Source organism: Pecten maximus, chromosome 1 (genome assembly GCF_902652985.1).
Source record: "Pecten maximus chromosome 1, xPecMax1.1, whole genome shotgun sequence".
In the NCBI taxonomy this organism is placed as follows: Eukaryota; Metazoa; Mollusca; class Bivalvia; order Pectinida; family Pectinidae; genus Pecten; species Pecten maximus.
In genome coordinates, this window is record NC_047015.1 from 53,817,349 (window position 1) to 53,834,849 (window position 17,501).

General features: G+C 33.8%; 1 protein-coding gene across 1 annotated transcript in view; it reads right to left on the bottom strand.

Annotated features, from left to right (window-relative positions):
- Positions 1–366: 366 nt before the first annotated feature.
- The window catches only part of LOC117318875 (protocadherin Fat 4-like), a 63,076-nt gene continuing 45,941 nt past the window's right edge, over positions 367–17,501 (bottom strand). Inside the window, exons 39-45 of the mRNA XM_033873834.1 lie at positions 14,140–14,420; positions 13,371–13,462; positions 12,148–12,234; positions 10,882–10,999; positions 8,179–8,309; positions 5,376–5,407; positions 367–4,627 (exon numbers count right to left, since the gene is read on the bottom strand). Coding sequence (XP_033729725.1) covers positions 4,614–4,627; positions 5,376–5,407; positions 8,179–8,309; positions 10,882–10,999; positions 12,148–12,234; positions 13,371–13,462; positions 14,140–14,420 — 755 coding nt within the window. The 3' untranslated portion in view covers positions 367–4,613. The remainder of the gene's footprint in view (positions 4,628–5,375; positions 5,408–8,178; positions 8,310–10,881; positions 11,000–12,147; positions 12,235–13,370; positions 13,463–14,139; positions 14,421–17,501) is intronic.

Here is a 17,501-nt window from a genome sequence, read left to right on the forward strand (position 1 = left end):
CAGTCTGCACCATGACTTAATACACCATACCAGTTCAGTGCTTGGATAAACTGGAATATATTTTTAAAGATTTTTTTTTTTAAGTTTGACTGTTTCTGTGTCAAAAAAGAAAATCAGGACAATCTGAAGTTTCTCATATTTCACCAGTAAAACAGTGAACTGCAAAATGTTTTTAAGATACTTTTTTTCCTGTAAAAATAACATTTAGATATGGCACACAATTTTCCACCAGTTTCTGTGTATAAAATCATTATTTAAAATCAATTCCTGGAATTCAATGAACTTCTGCACATGAAGTAGGCCAATGAGTGGAGTCACTGATCCGTACTGTATATCAAAATCTCAACAAAGAAACCAAGAAATCTATTACAAATATAAAAAATTATTTTTAATGTACAGTTTTTGTATATATATATATTTTACATATTGATATAAAACCATCCAATCAGAAAATGTTACGGAATGTGTAATATACATCGTTGTTGTACATCAAAACTCCATGACAATTATACACGTAAATGGAAGTGGTTGCATACAACATACAGTTAACTGTCATCCGCCCGGCTAAAAATCACAAATGTATATATACTCATAGATTCAGTTCAATTTTGCTTTTGGGTTTTAAAGCAGATTTATTGTTTTACTAATTATTGCATGTTACACACATCTTAGGTAAGTGAGATAAATATAAGTTTGTGTATAATTAAGAATAGTATACAAGCTGAACTATATTTAAATTTCTCTCACCATTTCATTCAAACACAAGCAGAATATTTCATCAGTTGCTCAGCCCATGCTCACAAAAAGCCCAACGTCTTTCTTCCATCGGTTTAACATTTGAAGGAAAGCAGAATTAACAGATTCTAATATTACTAATTATGACAAAACAAGCCCATGCACGGCATAAGAACCCCCCACCCCCCCCCCCCAACTTTTTCATTGGGTATTTCATTTGAACATAAATAGTTTTAAAATACATCCTCAATAGCAAGACACCATCACAAAATTGATAACAAGGTCTCGTACTCTACCAGTGATAAATAAACCCAAATTCGACAATAAGACCACCCACATTTATCAGATTAAATATTCATAATATTTCATTTGATCTTTGAACAAACTAACACGGCAAAACACTTATCGCAAAATAATGTTTTGTAGTTATAGCATTCTTTGTGACAGCTGAAATTGTCTCAAACTTGACATTTATCCTTTTCACTATCGTTAACTTGACTTGTTACTCCGTTTGGGTGTATAAAGTCCTGACAAAATTAACTACATGGTCAGAAATTTCAAAAAGAAGCGTAATGGTTTCACAGCCTTTATGTAGACTTTGGTTTAAGAATTAACCCTTTAAACAACAACATCAAAGATATCATCAAAGTGAAATGCTTTGTACCTAAAAGGGAAAAAAACTCTAGATGTTTAAAGCTTGTGTCCAGTTTCAGACCATAGGGAACCAGTTCCCGGCCAACAATATTATAAACCATATTTAAATGTCTCCAAAAAAGTGCTGTAACAAAATTTTGTGTTAAAATTCAAATTAACAATACACTTATAGACCTTTTCCCTAACAGCAATTTAAATGTTTCTACAAACAATAACTAAATATCGTTTAGGATGCAAAACCTGAAGGCATGGTGTCAAACTGTTAAGTAAGCTGTTGTTTATATATAGCGACGGTTTTCATCTCCAGGATATGGATGTGTAATCGTCCCTTCGGAGCCCAGACAGAAAACAGCAGCAAACGCTGACTAATTGAAACGGCTGCCGTAAAGAGACTTCAGTTAGCATCAAGTGCCTCCACGGGTGCTGAATAAATTATTTGAATTGTTAATTCAAATTTCAACAGACGTCGTCGTCAATTCAATTCTCGCCCGATTGAATGGATGGTGTAAGTAAAGTACTTTTGATAGGTAGGTGTGACCTTTCAGACAACATAATATGATAAATCGTAAGTTTATTGCCCTGAATGGAAAAAAAGCACTTTGAAAGATCTATGTTGCAAAACAATGGGGAATAATATAGCAATATGCTATTTATTCTCTAAAGAGCGGTGGAACTTAAAATGATAAATCCACTTAGATACCAAAGTATAAAGCTGGATTTACATTGAAATTTTTGCTGCAATTAAATTTTTGCTGCAATTAAATTTTACACTGAAAAGTCAAAATAAAATTTGAGCAGGAATAATAAATTCCGTTTTTACTGACATAGTGAGAGAATAGGCCAAGCCTAAAATCCTTCATATGACAACCTCATATCACCCTCCAATCTGGTTTTTAGAATTTCAAATTTTACGTCATATTTTCCTGCTATGTTTAATTTCATAAAAAAAAAACTATGATTCACAACTTGGATAGACAGAAGAATGCAGAAACATGATAGATAAGAAGACGGTTTTATGGAAAATGTACATTATAGTTTCAAGCCTTTCTTTCATACACTAACTACATAACAATCTTGGTATATAAATATATGTAAAAATACCAATACATATATACACATCTACAGCACGTAGGTAAGCATTAAGGGAAAAATTAACTCCAGTAAATATAGAGTACTTTGAAATAACTAACCCCCCCTGTCATTAAAATCTCCTTTCCAATTGATGGCCAAGTAGAAATAACCTTGGGAATATCTCCATCATCCAAAATTCCACTTTTTTTAAAAAATTTATAACCAAATTAAGATTTTTGTAATGCATACAATTTTATTTTATGAATATTTATGAAAATACAATGCTCTATAATCTTAGTATAAATAAAATCATTTCAAAATCCAACAACTGCCAAAATTGATATCTATTTTAATTCTCATTCTAGACAAAATGAATTAATTTGATATCCTGACCTTGAAAATGTCAAATGAAAGACCTTGGAAACATTGTAATGCATGTGTATGTCAATATTTTGAAATCTGGATATGAATATGAAATTTGTGCTTGAGTACATGTTCTTCAATCAAAGAGCGTGACATATATGTTTATTCATATCAAAAAGAGGTCAAGGTCACAAAAAAGATTTTTTTTTTTTTTTTTTTTAAATCAAAGTTCAAATTTTGCATAACATGAAACGTTTGTTATGTATTAAGCTTTTTTTGTTTTTATGATTGCTATGGAAACGCAAATGTAAAATTGCTATATAATTGTTGCATGAGCTAACTATGAAAGTTTGTACCCATGAAATTATTTGAAAGCTCCAAACAACAGATATAGTACTCGCGAATATTTCATGTCATGCAGTAAGTCACATTTTGAAAGTTAAACTTTCAATTATTTGGGTGTTATGTAAAGAAATATCAACAAAGAAGTTAAAAATCTTTCAAAATTCACATCTTGGAAAATATTTCAATGTATAAGTGGAAAAATATGTAAAGAATATCCACAAGGATTAAAAATTGTAAGAAGCACTAAATCAGTGGGCAGATGAATACACTACTATCTTCTTGTATATTATGCCTCCAAGGGTTGGGTTCGTTGACAGAAAGATGTATTTATCACAAAATAACCTGCATAATTTGTATACAATTATATACGACAAACAATATCATAATATGCAAGACAAAAAACACATTAACAAAACAGGTGATGTACCATATTTTACTATTGTTAATCCATATAATATGCTAGCCCATTTTTTAATGGGATTTTAATGGGCCACCCCTCCATCAACCCCCCCCCCCACCTCCCCTCTCAGGATCAACATAAGTAAAATATGGTTACAGTACAAAAAGATATAATTAAGTCCAACAAAAGCATCTTATCATGTCATCCCTATAATCCATCATACCATAGCTCATAAGATCTAAATGGGCAAGTCCATTGACGGATTTTAGGGATGACAGGGTCATTGCAAACTCAAAACCATTCTAAAAAAGTTCTTTGAATTCTTGTAAGAGAATTTCCGCTATATTTCAACTTCAAATTAACATTTCAATTCTTCAGCCTTGTATGAATTTTTAAATATCATTTTGAGACAATGCTGTCTTTTCTTTAATATTTTAAAACTTCTAAAGTACCGCAGTACATTAACATCTTAACTAGACTAAGATCAATACTCTCAGGAATCAGAGAGGTTGAAGTTTGTCTGAAACAATCGCAGTAAATCACACACATTATCAATGTCTTATGCCTTTCTTCCGACCAAATCTGGTGTGAGGTCGGCCTTCCCTCTTCAACTTCAATGCCAGATGTCTAAGTTAAAAGAAACGACCATTCGTCTAGACATTTTTTGTCCAAAACGTCAATTGTCTTTGTATCACATTGTTTGTAGATCTCTGAATGTCACACTTCATGTCAAATGGCAAGACAGACATTCCTGCTATGTACTGACATCTATCGGATAATGTTTCTGCCATATTGTAACCATGGACCACACAGACATTTACGAATGTGTCATATTGTTATCAAAATTGGATATTTTTGCGATTATTTATCCGTTATTTTCCAAAACAAACAAAATTCCAGGAAGATCCACACATATTGGAAACAATGTTTTCGACAGTTGACCATGCAGTCATGAATTTTTTTATTGTGAAAACTAGGTCAGTGGCCTCGAATTAATCACCATGGATACGATGATGCTGACAGCAAAGTTCAAGGTCGTCATTGCTTATTGCACTAAATCTGGAAAGATAAAATGGAGGTACATGTAATTACCTTAACATTTATGAAACAGGCTATACTGAAATATCATTTCTACCATTAAAATTCCATTAAGATTTAATGACAGGTTTGGACATAATTTGATCCTTAATATATTCATAATGATTAAAATCAAAACTCATTTTCAACAGAAAATTGTAGTTGTTATTTTGGCAAGAAGTAAGCAAAGAGAGAAAAAATGATGAATACAGATGCATACAGTAATATCATTTAATGATGCAATGATCATGATGAAAGTGTAGATAACAAAGTCCTGTTGGAATAACTGACCCCATTAATCTAATGTCTATTAAATATTTAATGGATTAATCTTCATTAAACTTCATCATTACAATTTTAATGGGGTGTTTTTACAACTATATCCTACTCATGATAAGATTTAATGATGTGATTTATGAAATGGTTTCTATATAGGGTATTTAAGTGGACAAAAGAATGTTATTTTGGCTGGATTTGTTTTCATAATTTTAGAAGATTTTATGGTTCAAACAATTTATTTATAAACAAATATATTTCAAAAGAAAATTGTTCTAAAAACATATGGCAATATTTCTTGACAAGTTTCTAAAATAAGTATTTTATAGTCTATGTGTTTAACCACTAGTAATTCCAACATTAACAAACATATCATTGTCCAATTCAGACAAATTTGCACATTAAATTTTTCTTTATTTATCTTTTATTTTATTATTGACATTTATATACTTACATTGTTGTCTTGTATCCATAAAACTTTTGTAACTGAAATGAAATTAAAATAAAATCAATCAATCAATAGTCTTCACACATGAACAATGAATTTTAATCATAGATATTTACAAATATTTACAAATCATTACTAAAACTGATTGTTTGAAAAATCAAAATAAAGAAAATGATCTATCAATTTTGAATAATTCAAATATTTGAAAATAACAACAAAAATTACACAATTTTACAGTTTTGTCTGTCTTTCCTTGACTTAGAGTTATTTCCCCTGATAAAATTTCATAATACAATGTATTCCTGAATAAAAAATATTTGTCAACAGCAGCTTAGATATTGGCAAGTTTAAAAAAATGACTCATGTAGTTTTTATTTTTGTCAAAAAATATACTATAAATTACCAATTATACAGTCCACAGAATCCTTATTTTTATTTGAAATTTTCATTTATTTTGAACAAGCCAGTCCCAAACTATGAAATATACATCAGAATGTCAAGAACAAAATCTTCTGACAACCGTAGAGTATGTTATCATTCTAAAAGATCTTGGAAACATAAAATCTTGCCGAGTGACAAGAGGATATCCGTTCACAAACTCATTAATGTCGAACATTTCAAATTCAAAAGTTATAAAAATAGCTGTATGAAACTTCAAGTAGTGACGAAGAGCCTTCCTTTGGAGATATAGGGTTATAATTAGAAGATAAAAGGAATTCAAATGGAAGCATATTTCTCATTTTACACATCATTATCTGATAAGTGATCACAAACCTCACAAGGCAGAGATTCAAATCCAGTGTGCTTTAGTGTCAAAGTGGAGAGGAGTTTATAACAGTGTTGAGTGTCAGAGAGAAAACTATATCTGAGACGATTGTACATTAATTTGGAAAATAAGAAGTTTAAGGAGCAGTGTATCTGGTGACAAGAATGATAGAATTTCCAACACAGAGACAATCCTAAAGAAAATAAAGTGTATATCACTATAGTGAAATCTGTTTATAGAGACCTACTATCAATACTTGATCGTACAAGTCTGTAGGACTGCTACTGTGAAAACTGTCTATAGAGACCATCATTAAAGAAGAACCCGTCTTGTAGGACTGCTACTGTGAAAACTGTCTATAGAGACCATCATTAAAGAAGAACCTCTCTTGTAGGACTACTACTGTGAAAACTGTCTATAGAGACCATAATTAAGGAAGAACCTCTCTTGTAGGACTGGTACTGTGAAAACTGTCTATAGAGACCATCATTAAGGAAGAACCTCTCTTGCAGGACTGCTACTGTGAAAACTGTCTATAGAGGCCATTATTAAGGTTGAACCTCTATTGTAGGACTGCTACTGTGAAAACTGTCTATAGAGACCATCATTAAGGAAGAACCTCTCTTGTATGACTGCTACTGTGAAAACTGTCCATAGAGACCCTCATTAAGGAAGAACCTCTCTTGTAGGACTACTACTGTAAAAACTGTCTATAGAGGCCATCATTAAGGAAAGAGGACCTCTCTTGTTGGACTGCTACTGTGAAAACTGTCTATAGAGGCCATCATTAAGGAAGAACCTCTCTTGCAGGACTGCTACTGTAAAAACTGTCTATAGAGGCCATCATTAAGGAAAGAGGACCTCTCTTGTTGGACTGCTACTGTGAAAACTGTCTATAGAGGCCATCATTAAGGAAGAACCTCTCTTGTATGACTGCTATTGTGAAAACTGTCTATAGAGACCATCATTAAGGAAGAACCTCTCTTGTAGGACTGCTACTGTCAAAACTGTCTATAGAGACCCTCATTAAGGAAGACCCGTCTTGTAGGACTGCTGATATGGAAACTGTCTATAGAGGCCATCATTAAAGAACACGTCTTGTAGGACTGCTACTATGGAAACTGTCTATAGAGGCCATCATTAAGGAAGAACCTCTCTTATAGGACTGCTACTGTGAAAACTTAAAAACTGTACTTCAGAGAAATTGATTGAACCAGGAAATAATTTGAGAGAAAAATGTTAATGACATATTTTTGTCATTTTTTGCTCTAATAAAACAAAGTCAGAAGGAACTCATAGCGATACAACCCAACCCCCTCATCAAGTGTGACCTATGACCTTAAACTTGACTGCTGTTCAGCAAAACTTGCTGGTGTGTTGTTATGGTGTGAATATGAACTAAATCTGTCAAAGAGTTCATGATATTAAATCTGTTCAGAGGTTCATGAGATTAAATCTGTCAAAGAGTTCATGATATTAAATCTGTTCAGGGGTTCATGAGATTAAATCTGTTCAGGGGTTCATGAGATTAAATCTGTTCAGGGGTTCATGAGATTAAATCTGTTCAGGGGTTCATGAGATTAAATCTGTTCAGGGGTTCAAGAGATTAAATCTGTTCAGGGGTTCAAGAGATTAAATCTGTTCAGGGGTTCATGAGATTAAATCTGTTCAGGGGTTCATGAGATTAAATCTGTTCAGGGGTTCATGAGATTAAATCTGTTCAGGGGTTCATGAGATTAAATCTGTTCAGGGGTTCATGAGATTAAATCTGTTCAGGGGTTCATGAGATTAAATCCGTTCAGGGGTTCATGATATTAAATCTGTTCAGGGGTTCATGAGATTAAATCTGTTCAGGGGTTCAAGAGATTAAATCTGTTCAGGGGTTCATGAGATTAAATCTGTTCAGGGGTTCAAGAGATATTGTGAACACATGCTATATGCACAGACACAAAATACAGATACACAGAATTGAAGTGATCACTACATATCACCATCTTCCCTTCTAAATGGGACGGGGATAGAATTATCTTGTACAATACTTACTTGCGATATAGAGCGTAGATGGCATACATCAGGATGAGGATGAGAATGAACATGAAGATAGCAAAGGCCACTAGGACCCACCAGAACACCGACCAGCCTTCAAGGTTACTCGTGGTGGAGGGCTCGCATGGCTGTAAAATAAAGGAAAAACGTAAAATTTACATCAGTAGCATGGCTGTAAAATAAAGGAAAAACGTAAAATTTACGTCAGTAGCATGGCTGTAAAATAAAGGAAAAGACGTAAAATTTACATCAGTAGCATGGCTGTAAAATAAAGGAAAAGACGTAAAATTTACGTCAGTAGCATGGCTGTATAATAAAGGAAAAAACGTAAAATTTACGTCACTAGTATGGCTGTAAAATAAAGGGAAAATGTAAAATTTACGTCAGTAGAATGGCTATTTTCTGATTTTTTTTTTTAATTAACCTCATGATCATGAAAACTAATTAAGTTACTCATTAAGAATAACAAACCTCCATATTTGTCAAAGCATTTCTCATTTTTAAAATTTTATTTATAATTTATATTTCATATTTTTTATTTAGTATTACAGTCAAATGACAATGAAATTTAAAACAGTTTTCAACAACATTGTCAAATTATTTTGAATTCAGCAGGAGTTATCTCCCTTTCAATGATAGCCATCAAGAGGAAATTACTTGAAAACCATATCTCGGATATGGAATTGATTTTGCAGAAAGCCGCCAATCATAATTCCAGTCTAATCAACAAAGATAAATAAAATCTGGATATAATATGGGTTTTAATATGGAAGCACTGATGATAAGACGGCTGATATTTCATATGAAAATATATTTTTGATTTAGAGAAATGGTTTCAGATGGCAGATAAACAGTCGTATCCCGGACAAATGGGCACCAGGATACAATAATTGTAGGGCAATAATGGCAAAAAATAAATAATCATCTCCGGACCAATCCGACTTTCCGTAACCATGCAGAATTAGCAGACATGTATGCATAGACACATATATTTCGGCACAGTGGGATCGGTTACTGGAATCACTATGTCTCGCAAATGAAAAAGACCTTGACAAAATGGATTATTGTAGTATATCTCAATAAGTAATGGTTTGCGATGTTTGTTCAACTGATAGACGAATTACAGTAATTACGTTGTAATAAATATCCTTAGTCAATTTTCCGATATTTTACATCAACAAATAACTGATATACACCAGGCAATGATCAGAGAAATTTACCAGAGAAATGACAATAAGCACACCTTTTCTGATCAATAAACAAGAGGCCCATGGGCCTTAACGGTCACCTGAGGTTTGATATATTTAGCATATTTGGCCCCTGTGACATTGAATGAAGGTCAAGGTCATCCATTTGAACAAACTTGGTAGCCCTTCATCCCAGCATGCTACAGACCTAATATTGGGACTCTGGGCCTTTTGGTTATCAATATGAAGTTGTTAAAGATATTAGCATATTTTACTCCTGTGACCTTGAATGAAAGTCAAGGTCATCCATTTGAACAAACTTTGTAGCTCTTCATCCCAGAATGCTACAGACCCAATATCAGGTCTCTGGGCCTGATGATAATTGAGAAAAGTTGAAAATGTAAACAAAAGATGATCGCAATACATGTATAGGTCAACTGCGACTTTTCCTCAGGTGACCTATAAAAAGTAAAAAAAAAAAAAAAAAGGAGAAAAAAAAAAGAGAAACTGGTGAAAATGAGTGAGCCATTATAAGTATCTAGAAACAAGAATGAGCATTGTTTTCATAGAACACAAATCTATCACTATATTAATATATTATAAATTAAACTGAAAAATTCTGCAAAAAATTGTAACGATAGTTCTTGTCTTTTTAGAAAAGAAATTCTGCACAAATTTGTAATGATAATTCTTTTTTTTTATTGGAAAAGAAAATGTTCATTGAATAAAAATTCGCTCATCAGACAAAATACGGTATACATCAATATGGACATATAGTTCATGTTACAATGAAGTTGATTGGTTTCGAGAGCAATGATTGGTTCAAGAGATCATGCAGAAATATAAACAGGATAATTTATAATATCGGAAGCAATTTTCAATAATATCATTATGCTTGTCGAATTTAAAAACATGATTGGGAAGTGAAATAAGAATACACTTGTGACAAATAAATGAACTGAAAATGTATTTTACTGCCAGACAATTAGTTGAATAGATTCATATCACGGTGGTATAGGATATTCTGTTAAATTTCCGGTCCCGTCAAATACGATAACATGCATGGTTGAATATGACGATGAAAATTTACCATTATTCAAATAATCTTGAATACTTATACCATGACAATGTTGTCCCAAACCATTTTCTATTCAATGGAAAACAATAGGGTGTATTTTTAATCGGTAATCTAATTAAAAGTAATCAATCAGGGCTCAGTTCTTCAAAAGGTTAATAGCTTAATAACATGATAAGTGAAAATTGTATTTCTTCAAAACCTGTGGGTGGTCGGTTGGTGCAGGGTAACACATTTGTCTTTCACCTAGGCTGACTGGGTTCGAATCCCCAGTCAGACTCTATCTAAGTTAAAGTTAAAGAAAGTCTTGAACCTCCAGGATAATTTTCCATGTCAACCATTACAATATATGTACCTTTACTAAGATAAATATGAATTACATTTTAACTTTATCTAATTAATGCTTTTCTGTAGAAATATTTGACTATGAAAACTTACCCCAATCTCTCCAAAGCCATAATTACGAATGATGCTATCCCTCGTCTCCAGCATCGATTGTCCGTCATAAGCATCCAGTACCTGGTCATTCTGGATGGCCAGCATACACACGTCCGTTCTATAAATAGACCAATATTTTATCATTAAAAGCAATAAAAAAAATCATAAATACATATCAATAGACTACTCCTGTCTCTTAAATATCAAATTATAAATAGAGCTTTAAAACATTTGTCTCTGTGATTACGATATGCCGGATTCCAGGATTCAAACTAGGGGGAGATAATCTAGCATTATAATTCAGCTGGGTAATTCTTTACAAAAAGTTGGGGATGATGGCTAGTCTAACACATCACTTATATTATGAAGATAACAAGGCCTTAAAATAAAATTTAGCAGGAAGAAATTTCTGTCCATTTGGAATGAAATGAAATTTTTGTATAATGTAGAATAGCTAGTCGATTTACCTGGAAGTTTTTACACTATTTAACGTCTGATGTACATATATTCACAGGAATTACAAGTAATTATATGTGTTGCCTGTCCCGCTTTGTCAATATCATAAGCATTTTACATGGGTACTCAGGGATATATTTGAAAAGACTACGGTTTTGATTTTCTTTTAAGTTCAGAAATTTGGGGTTTTTACCCCAAAAATACAAAAAACATAGAAATGCTAGTAAAGAATGTAATGCCTATGTGATACATCCTACGACACGCCTACAATCTAAGTTTGGCTGCTCTACCTTTTGAAGTTAGTCAGATACAGCCCAATATACAAGACCTAAATGCAAAACATTAATTTTTTTCCAAGGGGTAAAGCATTTTTGACATCCATTGTAAGTGATGCAAGAATTGATTTTTTTTTTTAAATTATTCCATTTAATGACATGAAGTAGAAGCTGGGTCATTTTTATCAAATATGGTATTATATTATAGGCCCTGGGACAAAAGTTTTAAAGTAAGGCCAAAATAAATTAATTCCTAGATTCTCATCACCTTCCGCCCTGATTTAATTTGATCAAATAAAACAAAATTGGGGCAACCCAAAATTACCAGATTATGTTTTTAGGGATAATTTATTTTAACCATTTTCTACAAGAAAAAAATAAAATTTGAATAATAAATCTGTCCCTCCCGCCCCAATTAAAAAAAATGTTTGGATGAGAATCTTGAATCAATCTATTATGGCCTAAGATGCAAAGCAATCTAGAAGGTTAAGTTCCAGATTGTCTTAAGAAATGCTGAAGTTTAATAACTACATACTTTGAAGATATTGTTGCTCCCGATGAGTCCTTGTGATACCGGATCTGTGTCTGTTGGAATGTGACAAGCCCAGCTGCATTTAAGTCACTGAAATGTAAAATTCATAGGTCATTCATCGATAATATTATATAGCATTATTTGCATTCGTCAATATGAATTCACATTAGGTTATTCTTACTACCTGGCATGATATTAACAGAAACATGATATTAACAGAAACATGATATTAACAGAAACATGACATTAAGTGGAATGTATACTACAAGATGTTTAAGTTGATGCACATACATGGTGCATACATGCAGATCTAGTACATCCAAATTCAAGGTCTTTTTAAGGCCTCTTATTACAATTAATTTTTTTACACAGAATAAAAGGCATCTTACTTCAGTCTAATACTTTACACTTTACACTTTTCATGCATGATTTCAGTGCTTATTCACCAAATTTCTTGAAATCAATTAGAATTGACAGTCATTTTCCCCATATTCACAGTGTAATCACTATGTTTAAGACTGTATGCACCCTGACAATGATTCATAGAGTCTTCTCCTACCTTGGGGGTGTGACAGAGAAATCTCCAACCCGAGGGTTGTATTCTTGGTTGTCTAACCTGAGGCTCTGCCGAGGAGGTTATAGACAATCAAAATTATCCCCATTAGGGTCGGACAATTCTCTGTCACTTCCTCAAGGTAGAGGATGATAATTTTTCTCCCATCTTACTATTTTATTAACCCAGGGTCCAGTTTTTCAAATATTGCAAACTAGAAAATATCTGTAAGACATAAATGCCCCCGCTGCCACTTGAACCCAGAAACACAGTTAAGTAAGGATCGCATCAGCAGTTCCTGAGATTACCTAGTTACATTGCATTGGGAAAGGACAGGACAATGTGGGATGGGATGGGACAGGACGGACATGGGTAACACTATATGCCCCCCATTTCATGGCAAGGGCATAGAAATATTGTAATGCAACACATGACATGATTGAATTGTCAACATGACGTCATCATATTGTTGTCAGCACATGCTATCTATGATACCCTAGGGGTCTACAGAGAAATCACATCCTAGAGGGTGACCATGTAACAAGGGAGACAAATCTGTGAATGTAGGAGAATAATGAAATCAATAAATGATCCACATTTCTGGCTACATTGTACAAAGGGGAATAACTCATATTAAAGAAAATAACTTTCTTCTTTTTTTCCCCACACTTACTTCATCATATTGGCAACTTTGTCAGCAATGTCAACATTTCCATTTGAATCTATTACAACACGGATTTGAGTGATTTCCTCAGCAATGTACACCTGTCAAAGAAAAACCACCATTTCAATAAGTTACAATTAATATAATATTATCTTTTTTTTTTCTCCGAGAAAATTCATTAAATTCCATTCTTCATATGTCTGAATCTTCTCCATAATACAATATTAACAGTAAAATATGAACAGGAGCATTTGGATATTATTTCCCAATATTTATACGAACTGTGTTCAATATTAATATAAAAAATCTGTGCTGTACAACCACAGCATGAAAATTGAAAAAAAAATAAAATCAATCAAACAACTGGGTCAATTTGAAGATGTGTATTCTAAAGCAGTAGTTTTTAGCTTATTTTCAACAAGCAAGTTTTCGGCTTATTTATCTTCACCAAGCCTTGGGACCGACACATAATCTCAGAAATTTTCATATAAAACATTATTGAAACAACCATACTGGGTATTTCTTATTACAATACATACTGAGCCCAATTAATAATAGTAACAGTGACCTTGACCCCAAAACCCTTCAAACTCCGGCTTGTCCAAGACATTATGGTCCTGTATCATTGTGTAAAGTTTGATCAAAATATCTCAAGGAGTGAAGCAGTTAGAGCGATGACAAATTTTGGCGTTACATACATACGTATGTACAAAACAGACGGAGTGGAAACTTATAGTCCCCTCGATTTCACGGGTACGGGACCAATAATGTACTTTACCTTGATCTGTGTCGTATCGTACATTGTGGAGTCGTAACTGTCTTCAGCACGAACAGAGATGATGAAATAACCCTTCGTGAATGCCTTGTATGTCGGGAAGTTGACCGTTACAAGGCCGGTGTCGGGATTGATATTGAAAGCTCCGTAGATATTTATCTGTCTTCCAGGCTTTTCGTAAACAATCCCCGTAATGGAATAACGCACCCTGTTGAAGAAGGCTGAATCTGGGTCGACTGCTCGGAGCTGTGAGACCATTTCTTGTGTGGGGAGCTCAAATATGGCTGAAACCAAATAATTGTTTGAATGAAAAAGCAGCCATGATTTCTTGTTTCAAAAGCTCAAAAACAAAATTACCATTCCAGACCAGCCCAATGGGGTTAACTATTCTATTTCTATTTTTAGGAACAAAAGATTTAATAAGTTTTGAAAATATTAAACTCCATGATGTTAAAATCTATGCTAAAAATAGAAACTATCTGTCACATTTGAAGAAAAAAAACAACTTGTTAGTGAAATCACTGAGCATGGAAGATAATGTATTACCGTATTTCACCGGGTATAAGCCCATGCTCAGGGATAAGCCCACCCTCATATTTTTCACCTTTTTTCTGCATAGGCTCATATTCGGGAATAAGCCCACCCCCTGTCTAATCCACAATGGAAAATAATAATAATAAAATAGAACAAAACATCTGTAGTGAAAACAAGTTGATTATTCCAGATCTAGATTCTGTTTTCTGTAAAAAACAGACTTCTTATGAAACAAGAGGCCCATGGGCCTTAACGGTCACCTGATTTTTGAAATATTTCAGTAAATTTGAATGAAAGAATGAATTTAAAAACAAATAAAACAAATGATAGTCAAAAATGTGATTTCCCTATAACTATAGTAAAGTTTATCCCCTCCCATGGGGCAAACGCGAGACCCCAGGGCTAGGAAATTCACAATTATGGTAAAGCACCTTAAGACCCTTCGATCTGTGAAGAGTATTTAATTCTACCTTAAATGGGCTGTAAGAAGAAGATTTTTAAAATTTCTGTTAATTTGACCCTTTTTGGCCCCTCCCATCAGCCCCTGGGGGTCAGTCAGGGCCAACATGTACATACCATCAAACTGTCATCCCAAGCTGATAATGTTAACGAAGTTAGAATGAATTCCAATAAAAATTCAACAAATAATAGTCAAAAATGTGATTTCCCTATATAAACTATAGTAAAGTTTACCCCCTCCCCAGGGGCAAACATGAGACCCCAGGGTCATGAAATTCACAATTTTGGTAAAGCACCTTAAGATCCTTCCATCTATGAAGAGTATTTGATTCTAACATATCTGAGAGTATAGAGCAGAAGATTTTTGAAATTTTTGTAAATTTTATCCTTTTTGGCCCCGCCCACCAGCCCCTGGGGGTCAACTAGGGCCAACATGTACATACCATCCAACTGTCATCTCATGCTGATAATTTGAACCAAGTTAGAATGAATTCCAATACAAATCCAACAAATAATATATAGTCAAAAATGTGATTTCCCTATATAAACTATAGTAAAGTTTACCCCCTCCCCAGGGGCAAACGTGAGACCCCAGGGTCATGAAATTCACAATTTTGGTAAAGCACCTTAAGATCCTTCCATCTATGTAGAGTATTTGATTCTACCATATCTGAGAGTAGAGAAGAAGATTTTTGAAATTTTAGTCAATTTGACCCTTTTTGGCCCCGCCCACCAGCCCCTGGGGGTCAACTAGGGCCAACATGTACATACCATCAAACTGTCATCCCATGCTGATAATTTGATACAAGTTAGAATGAATTCCAATGCAAATCCAACAAATAATAGTCAAAAATGTGATTTCCCTATATAAACTATAGTAAAGTTTACCCCCTCCCCAGGGGCAAACGTGAGACCCCAGGGTCATGAAATTCACAATTTTGGTAAAGCATCTTAAGATCCTTCCATCTATGTAGAGTATTTGATTCTAACATATCTGAGAGTAAAGAAGAAGATTTTTGAAGTTTTAGTCAATTTGACCCTTTTTGGCCCCGCCCACCAGCCCCTGGGGGTCAACTAGGGCCAACATGTACATACCATCCAACTGTCATCTCATGCTGATAATTTGAACCAAGTTAGAATGAATTCCAATACAAATCCAACAAATAATAGTCAAAAATGTGATTTCCCTATATAAACTATAGTAAAGTTTACCCCCTCCCCAGGGGCAAACGTGAGACCCCAGGGTCATGAAATTCACAATTTTGGTAAAGCACCTTAAGATCATTCCATCTATGTAGAGTATTTGATTCTACCATATCTGAGAGTAGAGAAGAAGATTTTTGAAATTTTAGTCAATTTGACCCTTTTTGGCCCCGCCCACCAGCCCCTGGGGGTCAACTAGGGCCAACATGTATATACCATCAAAGTGTCTTCCCATGCTGATAATTTGAAACAAGTTAGAATGAATTCCAATACAAATCCAACAAATAATAGTCAAAAATGTGATTTCCCTATATAAACTATAGCAAAGTTTACCCCCTCCCCAGGGGCAAACATGAGACCCCAGGGTCATGAAATTCACAATTTTGGTAAAGCACCTTAAGACCCTTCCATCTATGAAGAGTGTTTGATTCCACCTTATCTGAGAGTAGAGAAGAAGATTTTTGAAGTTTTAGTCAATTTGACCCTTTTTGGCCCCGCCCCTCAGGCCCCTGGGGGGTGGGGACCATATAATTCACAATTTTGGTTCACCCTCAGCAATGAAAGCTTCCTGTAAAATTTCATTGAATTTGGTTCAGCAGTTTTTAAGAAGAAGTTGAAAATGTAAATTGTTTACGACGCACGACGGACGACGGACGATGGACGACGCACGACGCCGGACAAAAGGCGATTGCAATAGGTCAACTGAGACTTCGTCTCAGGTGACCTTAAAAAACCTGATCTTTTTTACGGAATGAAAAACTTTTTTTTTCGGATGAAAACAATCTTTTCAGTTTTATTCATTATTTTTATAATTTTTATTGTGTATATTGTTGTATCATCATGAAGATGGTTACTTCCGCTAAGCAACAAGTGTCAATAGTGTTGTTGTCATCAGCACATTAAACACCATTTGCTAGAAGTCATTTTGAAAAGCGAAGCTTAAATCATCTCTTTTTGTTTATCGTCCAAAGGGTACAGTTACTCTTGGCGCCAAAATCTATTGGTTTGTGTGTATTGGGGTTTTCTGTGTTTTTTAAATTAGCAATACCTACACCTTCCATCAATATTGATTTAACAGATAACTATTACAAATATTTAATCATTTGAATATTAATATCAAATTTAAAAAAATAATTCTAAACAAAAATAGTTAAAAACAAAAAAAACAA